The 17,406-nt window shown below is 44.7% G+C and overlaps 1 protein-coding gene across 1 annotated transcript in view; it reads right to left on the bottom strand.

The window, feature by feature from the left end:
- Positions 1 to 17,406, bottom strand: part of LOC132821952 (glypican-1-like) — a 195,692-nt gene that overhangs the window by 47,300 nt on the left and 130,986 nt on the right. The window contains exon 3 of the mRNA XM_060834973.1: positions 10,253 to 10,644. Coding sequence (XP_060690956.1) covers positions 10,253 to 10,644 — 392 coding nt within the window. The remainder of the gene's footprint in view (positions 1 to 10,252; positions 10,645 to 17,406) is intronic.

Here is a 17,406-nt window from a genome sequence, read left to right as displayed (position 1 = left end):
AGACTGCAGCAGGAGCAGCACCAGGAATGGCATATGTATTTGAGTCAGATAGTACACCCAATTCCACAGCACAATCTGTGTGTTACTCATTAGGCGAGTAAACAGTATTCTCTTGTTTGAAAACCATGCTCACCTAATATCTGGTTTAGTTTTCCTCAGAATATCTGTTGCAAAACACATACCATCTGTGCAAATACTGACTTGTTTCTGATTGACCTGCTGCATTGTTTGGAGGGAATGGAGTGTCCTGTTGCTGAAACATTAACCTGACCGTCATCCTGCCTTTAAAAGCTGATGTTCTGCTGGAAATCTCCAAGTGTTCTTCATTTCCACTTCAGGCAGTTTCATGTTCTGTCACAGACTACAGCGGCCTCAATGCATGTCCTTGTCTGAGCTGCTTATGTACTGCGAACAAAATGTTTGTTTTATCTATCTGGAGATATTCCAATTCTCTGGGTTATTGATGGCTGCAGTTGAGGTGACTTGCTACAGTGCTGAATGCTTTGATTGTAAGGTGCAGGTGGAGAACAATGGCTAAAAACTATCACCAAACGTGTCTCTCAAAATAACTCCTCTTGTTCTGACAAGATTTTGTCGCTCTCTGTTTGGCTCAGTAATTTGCAAAAACAGATACGAAAACAAGACGGGAGGAGGTTGAACACTAAAATGTAGAAAAATATCCAAAGCACGGAGGAGGCCATTTAACTCAATGTTCATCCCACTGAGAACCCAAAACACTCCCATTCAAGTAGCCTTTGCATTTCTGCATCAAGAGACTGTGCTGGGGAAATGATTCAATTATTATCCATGTTGGTGTGGCTTAAACTGGTAACAATTTGGAGTGAGTAAGTTGTGTGTTTACCAAGCCCAGATTGAGAACTAACTTCATAATGTAGCTCAACTCTTAACCCTTTGGGGAATGGTGCACTATCAGCGATACAGCCTGGTTGGTCAGGAATTGACCTGTTTAGATGGCCCAGGATATCCAGGGCACAATTTGGAGAGGGGCATGAGAGCTCTCCTCAAAATCTAACCCCACCCCCACCCCACCACACCCACCACCCTACCCCCAAAACTCCCCTCAAAAAAAAAATTGGTTCACTAGTTTGCAAGACAACAAATTCGTAATAATCCAAACAAACTGCTAGGCATAATGTCGGGGGCGGGGGTGGGGTTAGACAATGTTTGAAAAATGGTGCTCAGTCCCTGGGTCTCCATATTAAACCAAAGTGAGATAGAGACAAAACGTTTACAACATTGTCTGGAGGACGATCAGGAAGAAGTGAACATGGTGGATCTTCTTTGCAACAGAAGAGATGACAGCCAATGAGCAATAAAGCATTCACATTACATGAACGCTCAATGTGGTAGATGCATGAAAGACATTTTTACCCACTTCTGCGGAGACCATAACCAAGGGCCGTAAATACTCACTAATAAATCGATGAACCAATTGAGGAGAAATTTCTTTATCTAGGAAATGGTGGGAAGGTGCAACTTGCTGCCACATACAGCTGAATGGTTTGCATGTGTTTAAGAGGAAGTTGGCTAAGTAAAAGGCAGCAAAATGAACAGTAAATAGCCCTGATGGGGGTGGTATGCAATAGGTATGTTTCTGCAGAGTGTTAGCGGTAACACAGAACTGTTGAGCAATTGACCAGTTTATATCCTTCCATTGGAATTCAACCTGTTAAACCAGATCCACCATTCGACTCAATCATGGCTGATCATCTAGCTCAAAGCCATTTTTTTTCACCATGCTATCCCTGTATTCCTTGATGTTATTAGCCTCCAGAAATGTATTGGTTTTGTCTTGAACCTGCTCGATGATTATACTTCCACGTGCCTCTGGGGTATAGAATTCCAAAGATTCACCACCATCTGAATGAATTCTCATTATTTAAGGCTGTAGTGACCTGCCCCTTAACCTGTATCTTGGTTCTAGACTCCCCGACCAGAGGTAACATCCTATCTGCATCCTCTCTCTAATGTCATGGAAGAATGTTGAAAGTTTCTACGAGATCACTGCTCATTCTTTGAAACTCTGGAGAATACAGGCCCAGTCTCCTCAATCTCTCCTCAAAACCATGCCTCCTTATTCTGGCAAACCACCATTGCACTCCCTCTATGGCAAGTATATCCTTCCTTGGACCAATACTTTACACAGTGCTCCAAATGGAGTCTCACAAAGGCTGTATAACTGCAGCCAAAACATCCAGACTTCAAACCCTGTTGTGATAAAGGCCAATATACCTACCATTTGGCATCCTAATGCCTTCCTGCTTGTACATGTTAGCTTTTACTGATCATGGATAGCCAGGACCCTTTGAACACAAACTTCCCAGCATTTCAGCGTTTTCAGCGTTCTGAAGTCAAAGTGGATAACTTCCCATTTATTCACATTTTATTCCACCTACCACACTCTTGCTCGTTCACTCAACCTGTCCCAAACCTTCCAAAATTTCTTTTTTTAAAAAAAAAACACCTTCCTCAAAATTTACAATCCCACCAGGTGACGTGCCGTCTGCAAATCTGGTAATATCACATTAAATGTGACATTTGCAATTCAAGTCAGATCTTTGAACAAAAGCTGGAAGTGGCAGTTTGATGAAGCAGTTTATCCTTCGACACAGAGTTTGATTACAATCAAGTTTTAAAATAGCACTAGCCTTGCCCGTTGGCTGTAAACAGCTTGTGAATCCAGTCTCAGTGGAGTGAAGAGGTTGCTGGTTGGTATGGTGAATGATAAGCTAACAATCTCACCCTTCCCTCTGAATCTCGCAACTAGCAAGATTAATTGCCATTTAAATTCGCAGAATAACACTGGCTTCTGCTTTGGAAGGTTCCACTTTCCCCCCCACCACCTTAAACATTCTGCTTTGGGAGTCCCGAAGGAAAATAGAAATTGCTGGAAAACCTCAGCAGGTCTGGTAGCCCCTGTGGAATCAAATCAGTTTTGGGTCCAGTGACCCTTCTTCAGAGCGGGACCTGATGGAAGGGACTCAGGAGATGGTGCAGAGGGGATTTATGAGAATTGGGCCGAGGAGGAGAGACTGCGCGTGGAATTCTCTCATTTGATTCATTTATTGTCTTGAGTATCTTGTTACAAAAATACAGTGAAAAGTGTTGCCATTCTCTGGCGCCATTTCAAATGCAGAAAAATAAACCAAATCATAGAAATTAAAAGACAGAAAAATGAAGAAATAAAGTGTCTAACTTTACAGTGCTTCTTGTTAAGTGCTCCACTATGGTACTGGTGGTCAGCCAGGAGTCACCTTTGACACGCCATCACTGCTGAAATGGACCTTAAGTGAAGTGGCAAGGTGACCAACACCCATTGCCAAAACCACTGGCACTCGCCCTATCTATTTGCGTCCTGAGAGAATTAAGGCCTCAACACACAATAGGAAGCCTCAACTCCACGTGAGATGCATAATTCCTGGGGCCCTGCTCCACACTAACCTGAGGCTTGCTATCAATCTAATGCTAACGAGCTCATTTGCCGCAGTGCCCCAGGCACATGATAGTGTAGCTGAAGAAATGGTGGGTGGTGGGGTGGGGGAGGGGAATGACACATCAAAGCCCTCCCTGATATCAGGCTCCTCAACCAAGAATGTCCCCCATGGGGCAAATCTGATGGCTGATATCCCCATGTAGCAGCTCCACACCCAGCGTCGACTTAATTAATTACCCACTGACGGACTTAGGATTCCTTCCCAGAGACAAATCGATGTTTCCACCGGGTACTTAATTTGGAGAGGTGTAGGGCAAGGCTGACACTCTCCCGCCCAATCAGGTAACCTCTAGATTACCTCAGAGTAATGCATCCGAGGGAGCATCAGTAAATTCCACCTTTTGTTTGAAGTGGAGAGATTGTTCTGAGGGTGACAGGGTCGATAATTTGGCGAATTCAAAGTCTTGTGGGGTTTTGATCAAGAAAGCAGAGTGGTCTTCATTGTTGGGACTGTTGTGAAAGAGGGTGTTTATCGAACCTCGAAGATTTAAGTTACCAGAGGCAAATGTACCAGAGATGAATTGAGGAGAAATTGTCTTAGAAAGGGCATTGTCGTGATCTAGAATGTACGCCTTGAAACAAGGATGGAAGTAGATTCAACATTAACTCTCAGTAGGGAATGGAAAATGTGCTTGAAAAGGAAACAAGCTACAGATTTATATGAACAGAACAGGGAAAGGGAATTACTGTACACCTCTTTAAAAGAGCTAGCAGTGGCATTGCAGGCTAAACAGTCTCCTTCCGTGTTTCTCTATTCCAGAGTTGGAACTGAACCAGTAAAAGAAAAATGAGTCCGGGCAAATATTTTTACACAAAAGATGATATGTGTATGAAATGTCCCATTTCAGAGTTAGACATGAGTAATAAATCGTGGTGCTTAAAAGGGAAATAGATACCTGTTTTCAAAAGTATAGCTATTAATAGATATGGAGAGATAGGAAGGGATTGGGATTGAAAAAGCTTCATGTTCCTGACTGATACTGTGGAGACTTGCTTGCCTCTCTGTTCAGACCCTGCAGCTGGGGCTCTGAGCTCCCCCACTTTCCGTGGTCAGGTTACATTTACTTATCTGCTGAAAGGTGATCGGCCAGTACTCTTGCAGGTGCGAGCACATTCTTCAGCTCTTTCTCATGATCTGTGGAATTGCAAGGCAGAATCCAGCCAAAGCTCATTTTTTTTTAAAAGAAAATTATCAACACCCACATGCACGAGAAAGTGAATAGTGTTCTTTAAGAAGTATATAGCAGGACCAAACGCACCGACGCCTTTTAGGGGACAGCTACACTCAGGGTGTGCTGTGCTCAGCCAACCTTGGACTGTCACACCTCCTTCAAGTGGGATCATCCATTGGGAATGTGGGATTGGAGAATTTATCCGTCACACAATGTCACTGAACAACCATACCTGCAAATGGGCTCCCGAGTACTTTGGCTACACTGACTGGGAAGCACTTCAGACCTGGCCCCTTGTCTGTGCTCTCAGCCAGCAGCCCGCTATTTAATGTCTTGGTTAAGGAGGGGGACTTAGCCAGGGACCATGCTCCTGATCATTCGAGAGCAATCCACAATCTGAACTTTGTATTTGCAGCACCGGTGCTGACCATTCAGCCCACTTATTTGGTGTGGGCCCTGCAGGAATTGCCCTGATCCCTTCTTTACTTAATCCCATCAAGGTGGTGGCAGTGGCAGCAACAAGGGTCTGGTGGAGCATGTCCCAGGAGGAGGCTGACTGAAACCCCAGGCCAGGGCTGGAGCCAGGGAGACAACCCTTTAAAATTCAGACTATTGCCCTTTTCTTTTGGATAAGGATTTGAAGATCTGGATGTTTTTTTCTTTTGGCTGTCAGTTTTATTTCTTGTTTTTCTTAAATTCTGGTTTTGTATTTTATGTTTTAAGATGGCATTACAGAATGGTGACTTTTCACTGTACTCCTACACATCTCAATAAAATCTAATTCTAATATCTCATTCTTTTTTCCTCATGAACTTATCTGGTTTCCCTTTAAATCTAGTTGTATCACTTACCTCAATTGCTCCTCATGATGGTGAATTCCACATGTTAGGTAAAAGGTAATAGGTAAAATCCCTCCCAAATCTATCTTCTTATAATAGACTAGTTCTGGTCATACACGTGCAGAGAGACACACGCGCGCGCGCACACACACACACACGCAGACACACACTTTACGTCTAGTTCATTTAGTATTTCATAATTTTCAAAAATCTCAGGTTACTCCTCATTCTTCTCTGTTCTAGGGAATAAATGCCCCATCTGTCCAATCTTTCTTGGTACTTAGTTCTGAAGCAGAATTATACCAGGTTGAAAACACTAGCTCTGCCCTCTCTCCACAGATGTCATCAGACCTGTTGAGTTTCTCCAGCACACTCTGTGTTTGTTTCCTGTTGTATCCTCTCAATTCCAGTAAATCATTTCACACCTTCTCCAGTACCTCTACATCCTTTTGATAATATGGAGATGTAAATTCTTCACCCTGATTCAAGTACGGTGTATCTGAAGGACAACACTAGTTCAGCCAAACTTGTCTGTTTCTCATCTCTGTCCCTCTTAAAGGGAACACCAGCATGTGGAGTCAAGGAGGATGAAGTATCTCTTGCCCTCTCTTTATTTCCTAGCAGATTATATGAAGTTAAGCGATAGATTTCCCGACAAGAGAACTAATGATTTTGCTGCACTACCATCAAGTCAATTGATCACAAATAGGTTTCAAGTTTTAACCACTACCAGATACAGTCTATTTGTTCAAAAACACTACCCGTAGACAGTCAGTCAGTAAATGCGGCATTTTATAAATTCTTACTTTGGAAATGAAAACATTCCAACTCCAGGTTACAACACAGACAGATCGAAACAAGGCCTCACACCTAAAGGGCATTATCTGTCCAGATATGTCACCTCTTATAACGATAATACCTTAAGTTATCAAGGGGCAGTGACTCAAAATAAATTCTGTGATTTAGATATTAATCAATTGAAAGCTGCACCTCCATTCTAACTGATTAAAGACTTACAGCCATTAGGTTTGTTCAATACATTGGCATCAGTTGTATGACCCTTTGATCTTTTACTGATAAGAAGGGTGTCCAATGTATTCTCTCTCACTAGCTCCCTGGAGGAGGAGCAGGGCTCCGAAAGCTTGTGGTTTCAAACAAACCTGTTAGACTATAACCCGGTAACTGTAACAAGGCAAAGCAAAGGAAAAAGACTTTACAAGCATCCTTGAAAGAAAATTCGAAGTCTTTATCATGACCAAGCACGTACCAAAAAGGAATAGGATCCAGTCATTCATGTTAACATGAGGAACACAATGATGAATAACTCGGTTAGTGACAGTCCCACAATGTCACATGGGACAGCATTTAATCACGATGGTGCACTGTGGGTACAGCACTGCATTGTTCATCTGTAGGATGTGCCAGTCAGTTAAACTGCTGACAGCAGATACTCAAGTGACCACTTACTTGTGAATTGTTAATGACTACACATTAACCATCGCAGTTAAACCTGGATTGCAGAAAGTAAATAAAAACCAAAAGAACTGCGAACGCTGGAAATCAGAAACAAGTTGCTGGAAAGGCTCTGCAGGTCTGGCAGGATCAGGGACTTTCTCTACAGATACTGCCAGCCTTCCCAGCAATTTCTGTTTTTGTTTTAGGGTTCTGTAGTGTGCTGTTTTCAAACTAGCAACATCGTTACAGGGAACAAACTCAACACAGGAATGTGTCTTGGACAAATCAAAGGCAAACTCTGGAAATCTAACCAACGTTCTGGTAACAGAATTCAGTCTCTACAGCTGCAACATCATTGTTGATTAGATTACCTACTGTGTGGAAACAGGCCCTTTGGCCCAACAAGTCCACACCGACCCTCCAAAGAGTAACCCACCCAGACCCATTTCTCTCTGACTATGGGCAGCACGGTGGCACAGTGGTTAGCACTGCTGCCTCACAGCGCCAGAGATCTGGGTTCAATTCCCGACTCAGGCGACTGTGTGGAGTTTGCATATTCTCCCCGTGTCTGTGTGGGTTTCCTCCGGGTGCTCCAGTTTCCTTCCACAGTCCAAAAATGTGCAGGTTGTGTGAGTTGGCCATGCTAAATTGCCCATAATATTAGGTGTAGGGGTAAATGTAGGAGAATGGGTCTAGGTGGGTTGTACTTCGATGGGTTCGGTGCAGACTTGTTGGGCCGAAGGGCCTGTTTCCACACTAAGTAATTTGATCTAATGTACCTCTCACTATGGGCAATTTAGCATGGCAGATTCACCTGACCTGCACATCTTTGGAATGTGGATGGAAACCGGAACACGTGCAAACTCTACACAGAGAGTTGCCCGATGCTGGAATCGAACCCAGGTCCCTGGCACTGTGAGGCAGCAGTGCGAACCACTGAGCCACCGTGCCACCCCGAAGAGATTCAAACTATACTTGAGGGATCGGTACATTGTAAATCTTGTCTTTATGGAGGACTGGATGATGGCTATTCATCCTTTCCCTGAAAGTCATGTTCAGTGCTCCATCCTATGGCACCATGGTGTGACCTTTACCACCAACATCCAGATCCCATCCTGGGGTCAAGGGTTTATCCTACAGCTGGACTGCTTCAGCTATTTTACAACAAACAGCCTCTTCATGAACTGTGTTTACACCTAGGATCCAGGTAAGGGCAGCTAGCGAGCTCTTTTTGTTGTTGGCCCGATCAGGCTACTCTGAAGCCTCACCTGACCAACAGGGAGAGTTTGATACTGCTGAGGGAGGCAGAAGACCTTCGGAGGTGAGAGGGGCAGGGTGCAAGGTGGAGAAAGAAAGGAACATTTGATGGAGCTGAGGGTCAGAGGGAAAATTCTCCTCCCAGGAAGACCACTGGGGCTCCCATCTCCACCCACAGCCCCTCTCCTCTGTGGGCCATGAGTAACAGAGAATTGACGGTCCTCTCCACTCGGCACCCCACACAGCCGGGAGTAACACTGCCGTCCACAAAGTGCTCTCAGCCTCATGCCGAGACACTCCACGGAATGGGCAGCTGCTCCATCTCCATTCACATCGCTAGCAAAATGCCCCAGCAATGGAAGGGCCATCTCAAAGCAGCTCCTGACTGTTTGACTGTCTTCTCCTCCTATGCCCTGTGTCGCAGATCCTGATAAAATCAGGCACTGTGTTTCAGAGATCAGCACTCGCCACAACAATGTAATGGCAGAGATAGAAAATGTCACTCCGACTGAATACACTGGAATGCTCCAAACAAACTTCAGTTGTTCTGTTAGTTCCTGGGATTTTGCAGTTGTATTATGTACTTTGGTGTATGCAGAAGTGTCAATGTGCTTGTTAATTTGCAGAGGAAATGGTGGATGTGGGTACAATTTCGACATTTAAAAGACATTTCGATAAGAAAATTCTTATTCTTATTTTCTCATTCCACGAATAAAAAAAGTTTGGAAGGATATGGGTCAAGCACAGGCAGGAGGGACTAGTTTTGTTTGGGATGAGGGTTGGCATGGACTAGTTGGACCGAAGAGTCTGTTCCCATGCTGCATGACTCTGTGACAAATATGTGCCAATACAGGTGGACAAGCAACCTAAGCGTACATCAACATACGTCAGTGTTCATGATGCAATAATCGTGACATGAGGGGCAAATGTCTTACACAGAGGGTAGTTCACTTGTGGAATGAACTTTGTAAGGAAGTGATGGATGTGGGCACAATTAGAACACATTTGGATATGTACATGAATACAGCATGGACTGGTTGGACCAAAGGGCTCATTTCTTTGCTGTTTTACTCTATGACTTTGTGTATGCATATTCTGGTTTACACAATGGTTGGTGATCATGGATATGGAGAAATGGAAGGAAATCAAGTCTAAAAAGACAAAACATTGTGAAGAAGCGACATGGTGAGACTGGCCTACTTATTTCTTCTGTGAGCCACTCGATCTGATCGTAAGATACGGGCAGCTCTTTAGAGAACGGAGGTTGGAGAATGGAACTCCTTGCCACTGGTACTGACCTAGCTGAGGGTTACTGACACTCCCCACATTCACCATGACCCAACAGTCAACAGGTCCAGGACAGACGGCAGTGCAGAAATTATTGAAATAAACTATTTTATGAAATCACAATGTTAGTCAGACCAGAGGCACCAGTTGCTCTCTCTCTCTCTCTCTTCACGCTCAGCTGTCACCCCAGTGAGCTTCAAGCTCCAACACTTGTCACAAACAGAAGCCATGAGGAATCCACAGTCCTGCAATTCAGCACACCAGCATTCTGCAGTGAAAGTGAACAGACTTTCAGACCAAACAGATGCTGAAGTCATAGAATTCCTCCAGAGTTGGCTGTGAGCAGCTCTCTGCCAAATGGCAGCAGTCAACTTCAGTCTTGAGATTACTATGTATTAGCAAACAGTCTCAAACACTGAGCACCATTCACATGGCACTGTTTCGCCACCTAACACTGCGGCTGTGGGAAGCACGTCAGTCTCTGGTCAGGACATTGTGGGCTCGGGACCCCTCTCTCCACAGACGTGGACACAAAATCTAGGCTGATATTCCAGTGGCCGATTGGGGGAGTGCTGCACTGTCAGAGAACCCCCCCCCCCATTCAGATGACTCTCAAAGGAAAAGCAGCGGAATCTTTTTTTCCTGAAGCCCTGCCCAATATTTATTCCTCAATACGAGCAATAGCAAATATAGTTGAGGTTAGCTTAAGGAAAGAGGGTTGCACCTACCTGAGAAACTTTCTTCACCACATCAGTTCCAAGACTGAGACTCCGCACGAAGGACCGAGCAGCGATGAACACCCGAGTTAGCCTCATCTTGAAGAAGCGAGGCACCTCGCCAAAGGGTCTCAGAGGCTCTGCATGCTTAACCATGCACTCCAGGTACTCATCGCTGATCTGGTAATGTGGGTTCTGATGCTTGAATTGGCACTCCATCAGCCTCGACCAGAACTCATTCAGTACCTCCTCCAGGTTGATGTTGGCGCCTTTGTAATAATGGCGGAGCTCGCTGAACAGGTCCTTAAAGATTTTGCTATTCTCAGCGCAAAGGAGTCCATACATGTGTGTCAGCTTCCTGTGCAGGTTCTTTTCGGATTGGTCCAGCAGTTCCTGGAAATAGCCTGTGGGTGAGAGAACCAAATGGTCACTCTAGGATATCTCGGATAGCTGAGAGGCACAAGATGTGACTCTTGCACCATTCCTCAGCACACCATCAGGAGAGAATCTAACACCTCTCTCACAGACCTAGACAGGGAAAGAGGAGGAAATGTCAATGGGTAATGCCATTCCCAACTCCGGACTATCACACCCCTCCACATCTTCCTCTAGAACTATCCACGCACTGTCCTGTAAATGTCCCTCCTCTTCCAGTGTTCACAGCGAGGAACTTCATCTATTCTCTCATTCCCAGGGATATCACTACCCCTTACTAACCAACAATTTTGGTCAAGAGGCATTGCATTGAAGTATACAGCCTTCAGCTGTTGAAACACCATGATAAATATTTGTGAGCAACTTGGTTGCCAACACAGCGACTCACTGCATGTCATCACACTGAGATGTGGAAAACCCCTCAAAGACCGATGACTAGTGTGTGCCATCCAATTTATTTCCCTTAATCTATTACTTGGGGTTGTAGTGCTTCAGAGCCCATCTCGCCCATGACTGGTTACATCCTGAAGCAGACACCTAGTTAAAATGCAGTTTTCATTAGTTGTGTTCAAATGCAACCACTGACCATCAATCAGCGAGTGAACCGCTCACTGCAATTAGAGTCAAAGCTCACAAAAACATCCAAGCGAAGGGGAGATTGGTTCAGCAGGGTTGTCATAACGTAGTGAGTCAACAACTGCTGTGACTACACGGGAAGAGAAAAAGTAAGTCTCGTCTATTCTGTACATGTTGGTAGGCTCCTACAATGATCTGAACCATCAATCTAAAAATATCAAGCCTTAAAAGAAGCTGGGCCTCAATGGTTGCGTTCAGAAGCCATGTGCCCATTCCTGAAACGTGCGTCAACCAAGATTGTATCTTTTCATGTCCCACTTGTCCTCCAGATGCTGGCCAGACCAGACACAAGGATTCATTACAAATGCTCAAGTGATAAAAGTCTATGTTGTGGCCAAACACCTGCTGGTTCAAAGGGGAGGCACACAGAACAGCATTGTACTGTGATTGTACTAAAGCCAGCTCAGGCTTGTTGACAACATACTTAGTGTGAACAAACCAGGTGCAACTGGCGGCAATAGCAACAAGGCATTCACATTCGCACAGCAGATTTAATTTGGAAATAAATGGCACCGGACACTCCGCTGTTTAGTAATCACGAACGTTGAAAGAATCTGCAGCTTAAAAGCTAGCTTCCTACTCACATCTTTAGCCTCTGTTCCAGCATTACATAGAAACTTGGAGCAGTTAGCCCTCCATATGATGGTTCTTTATTTCAGTGCTACATTTCTGCCTTCTCTCTGCACTGCTCAACGCCTTTAATGTTCAAACATTGATCAATCTTTTTCTTGAACAGACACAGCAGCCTGGCCTCCACAGGCTGACTACCCTCCCTATGAAGAAAGGTTGCCTCATCTCAGTCTTAAATGGCCTACCCATTTCCTGAGACCATGTCCCTGAGTTCTAGATTCACCAGGCAGAGAAAACATCCTTTCTATACCTGGTCTGTCCAGCCCTATCAGAATGTTTCAACGAGATCTCCTCTGGTTCTTCAATACTCTAGCGATTACAAGCCTAATCTCCCTGCATATGACATCCTGCCAGCTCTGGTATCAACCCAGTGAATTTCCACAGCACTCACCCCATGGCACCTATACAATACCCCAGGTGTGGCCTCACCAAGACCCTGTATAACTGCAGGAAGACATCTTCTGAACTCAAAACCATACGGTTTCCCTTCCTAATTGCTTGCCTTCTGTGGTTCAGTTCCAAGTTACCTTTGATATTTGCTCCTCAAAGATCCTACGAAATTTTACTACATGAAGGATAGTATACAAATTTAAGCTGCTGTTGCTGTAATTGGGAGAGTAGCAAGATTATTCAATCCACCTTAACTCTTTAATGCAATGGGTAATTAGTCTCAGTGCCCCTGCTTTTCCCATAACAGAATTTTAAGTTGCTATCCAATTCTCTTTTGAAAGGTGAGCACAGATCCATCAAACAGATCATTTCTGAGGCTAAGAGAGATAAATTAGAGGGAATCAGAGAGAATTCCAGTGAGCTGAGCCGAAACAGGTGATAACCCTCTGTCCCATCTTGCAAGAGGCAGGATGACTGACCAACTGGGAATAAATCCAAGGGGATTCATGTCTAAGTTTCCATTTGGCAATTTGCACTGATTAGCAACTGGTTTGGATACTTGGCTGGTGGGAAGACATGGCATGGAGCTTGATGTTCAGGAGTGAAAGAAACAAAGAACTCCAGACAAGACATAACAGCAGAGGAGGCACCACTATAGGAAATGGTGAGTCCATGGAATGGAGTGGTATGGGAAAGCATTCTGGAATTGTTCTGTAAGAGTATAGACTCCCAGTATTATTCAACGAGAATGAGCACACGGTTGGTTGAGAAGTCTGGCTGAAACATTAAAACCCACATCTTAACTAATTGGAGTAGGAGAGGAAATGAAGCTGAAATAAAAATTGCTTATTGCATTCAGCTGAAGCTTTTCACAACAATTCTCAGGTAATCCCATTTATGATTATATTAGATTACTTAGATTAGATTACTTACAGTGAGGAAACAGGCCCTTCGGCCCAACAAGTCCACACCGACCCGCCGAAGCGCAATCCACCCAGACCCATTCCCCTACATTTACCCCTTACCTAACACTACGGGCAATTTAGCATGGCCAATTCACCTGACCTGCACATCTTTGGACTGGGGGAGGAAACCGAAGCACCCGGAAGAAACCCACGCAGACACGGGGAGAACGTGCAAACTCCACACAGAGAGTCACCGGAGGCGGGAAATGAACCCGGGTCTCTGGCGCTGTGAGGCAGCAGTGCTAACCACTGTACCACCGTGCCACCCAATTTATCTTTGAAAGATTATAATGTACCCATCATTTGCGCAAATCTCTGAAGGAACCAGTAACCCTGATGTTTCAGAGGGGCACTCGCTTACTCAGTACAATGTTGAGTAGTTAATCACCCAGCCCCACCCTCTTTCTGAATCCTTGGTCTGGTTTATATGCAGCCACAGCATGGCATGACTAAGGTTGGTCTGAGAAAACAGGGTGTGGTCGGAAAGAAATATCAGCCACAATTTTTACCAGTGTTTATGAAGCTTGTGTCCATTAAGCAGGGACAGTGAGAAGCTTTGCTTTAAGGCCCCTTTTGGGTGGGGGGGTGGGGTGGGAGGTGATAGCATCTTTTAGCACAAGCAACAAGCCATTCAGCCCATCAACCCTGCTCCTACTGATTCTTCTCTGGGATTCTGCTTGTCCATTCATTCCCTGTATCCTTTGTTTCAATTGTCTGTCGATTAACCGACCCCTTGCCTTTCCAGGAATTGTTCTATTTAACAGATCAATATCGGGACTATACAATTGAGGAGCAAAAGATTTACAGAGAGCCACAGAGACATACACACTGAAACAGACCCTTCGGTCCAACTTATCCAAGCCGGTCAGATATCTCAACCTAATCTGATCTCACCTGCCAGCACCCGGCCCATATCCCTCTCAACCCTTCCTATTCATGTACCCATCTAGTTACCTTTTAAATGTTGTAATTATACCAGCCTCCACCACTTCTTCTGACAGCTCATTCCATACACGCACAACCCTCTGCTTGAAAAAGTTACCTCTTAGGTCCCTATTAAATCTTTCCCCTTCCACTCTAAACCTATGCCCTCTATTCTGGATTTCCCCCATCCCAGGGAAAAGATTTTGTCTATTTACCCTATCCATGCCCTTCGTGATTTTACAAACCTCTATGAAGTCACCCCCTCAGCCTCCAGCGTTCCAGGGAAAACAATCCCAGCCTATTCAGCCCCTCCCTATAGCTCCAACTCTCACAAAATCCTTGTAAATCTTTTCTGAACCCTTTCAAGTTTCACAACATCCTTCTGAGAGATTTACAAGGGTTTTTATTGTAAAAGATAGAGTTTCGCATAAAAACACAAGTTTCCATCTTTCCCTGTCCAGAAGCCAACCACATCCTGTGGGAAAAAAACCTGGACCTCTTTTAACCTTGTATAATTAATAACAACTTATGGTCACTATTTCTGTAAGTAGCTGTCAATTGCAGATCTTATTCTGCTCTGGTGGAACATCCATCGTCAGGATATGAGCCTATGGATTCTGTTGGGACTTGAGCCCAGGCCTTCTGACCTGGAGGTAGGGAGTACTGTCTGTGCCACAAGAACTCTCTAAGAACCTGCTATTATTTTGGAAGGTCTGTAGCTGTTGGACAATTCGGACTTCAGGCATTGACGTTAACACCAATCCACCTGACGTGCACATCTTTGGACTGTGGGAGAAAACCAGAGCACCCAGAGGAAACCCATGCAGACTGCTACCTCACAGCGCCAGGACCCTGGTTCGATTCCTGGCTCAGGTGACTGTCTGTACGGAGTTTGCATGTTCTCCCTGAATCTGTGTGGGTTTCCTCCAGGTGCTCCGGTTTCCTCCTACTGTCCAAAAATGTGCAGGTCAGGTGAATTTGCCATGCTAAATTGCCCATTGACTGCATTAGTCAGAGGGGAATGTGTGTGGGTGGGTTACTCTTTGGAGGGTCAGTGTAGACTTGTGAGGCTGAAGGGCTTGTTTCCACACTTGAAAGCATTTTGAATCAACCTGCTCAAGAGTGTCATGACAGGTTTCCAGCACCAAATGGGACTTGACATTAAACCTCCTGGACACTACCACTGCACTACAAGAGCTCCTTAAAGAATCCAGCTGTTTTTGCTCGTGTAACCGACCATCAAATCATCAATTAATTTAGGTAACACAACCTTTTTGTCTTGGAAGGCACACCACCAATTATAACAGGTGTGATTGTAGACCACAGCAAATACTCCGCTGTTCAAGAGAACTGAGGGACCAGAGGATGGTTTTGATTCATCGATTGCTGGGTTATGGGTCCAGTAGTCCTATGCTACATCACTCAGAAGAGCTCAACTCTTGTACTTATGTAAACCCATCATGAAAGCAAGTAGTAAATAAATAACAATTAGTGAACACTAAGCAGCAATGGCAGGGAGACAATTACCAAAATCCAAAAGGGAAGGGAAGGGAGAGATCAAAATGGTGTTAGAGAGAGAAATAATGGACTGTATCTTCTCTTGGAGCCTGTCTTTCTCGAAATGGATAGCTGGGCACAAGCATAACTGAGGAAGAGAAGCATCCAGTTCAGAATCGCACAATCTCCTCCACTTGCCGCTGCCTGGACCTGCTGATGGGCCCTTCAGCTAGGCCCAGGAGCAGGCCTACAAGGAGGTCATAAAACCCTGCTCTTTTCTTCATCTTTTGTAAACCCATCACCAAAGTGACTCAATCAACTGAACAGGAACCATTGACAAACACTGCCCGCAAGGGGCAGTGACTGCTTTTTAAAAAAAAACATTCACAGGATGACGGAGTCACTGGCTAGGTCAACCTGTATTGCCCATCCCCAATTGTCCAGAGACCAGTTAAGAGTCAACCACATTTCTGTGTGACTGAAGTCACATTGTAGGCCAGACCAGGTAAAGATGGCAGTTTTCTTCTCCAAAGGGCTTCAGTGAATGAGATGGCTTTTTTTCTGACAGGGGACAATGGCTTCATGGTCATCATCAGACCTCTAAGTACAGATTTGTTTTTTTTTCAAAATTGAATTCAAATTTCACCATCTGGTCCTCAGAACATTAGTAATCTAGAGACCCAGGTAATCTCACAATAATCCCATCAGGCTGTGGTAATAACAAAAAGGCAAAGAGGTGGAGGAAACAAGAGAGGGTCTAAATCAAAATGGCGTTGGAGGGAGAGATGCTGAAGCCCAGGCCCATGGTGCCCACCTCTCACTAAATGCTTTGAGGGCAAATGGTGGACACCACATGCTCCTTCTCAAAGGGCACATGGGCACAACATTGCCACACAAGAAGGGTGAGCATTATGGTAACTAAGACCCTCTCTCCCTGGACTTCCTGATGGCGACAACCCAGCTCTTAAATACAAAGTCCGTTCAGCATCACCCACTGCGACTCAGCTCTGGAGCTGTTCTGTTTGACACGGAATAGGACCTGCATTTCTAACACACTAACGTGCCAGACTCTGCCTCAGAGACTGGGTGAGCTGTCCCTACTCACTGCCAACAGCCTCAGCTAAAGGATAGCCACTCAGTCGATGCACTCCACAGATAGAACAGCAAAGGAATCAATGCTGACATTGGGCTACGAGGGATTAGAGCAAAGAGGTTTCTCTTGGAATGAACAGCCTGCAGTCAGTTGCTGGAGAAATTAGTTGAATAATCATGGTTTTATTTTGCAGGGGACAATGTCTCACCTTGATCTTAATGAATCAAGCTGGAAGTGAAATGACAATTTAATGTCTTGCCACCTTGTTTCATTTAACCAAGTTCCCTTCAGGTGTCTGCAGCATTTTAACACACATTTAATCATGAACCACAGGACTTTAGTGTGCAAGACATTGACACCGTGTTAAAAGCTCCTGCACTGAGTTTAAATTCAATTTATAACGATGCTGAGCTTTTATCTTTAGGACATTTGGAATGTACTTATTCCTTTTAAAAGGGATCACGCTTTAGTGTCTCTCCTTTTCCTGGCTGTGGATGGTGAAAATCTCCTCTGGCAGCTCTTTACAATGAGACAGTTGCAATAAGCTCACAGCACGGAATCCTCTTGACCCAAGATACAGCTGACAAATTGAGGAG

Source organism: Hemiscyllium ocellatum, chromosome 13 (assembly GCF_020745735.1).
Source record: "Hemiscyllium ocellatum isolate sHemOce1 chromosome 13, sHemOce1.pat.X.cur, whole genome shotgun sequence".
In the NCBI taxonomy this organism is placed as follows: Eukaryota; Metazoa; Chordata; class Chondrichthyes; order Orectolobiformes; family Hemiscylliidae; genus Hemiscyllium; species Hemiscyllium ocellatum.
This window is presented reverse-complemented; position numbering and strand designations above follow the sequence as displayed.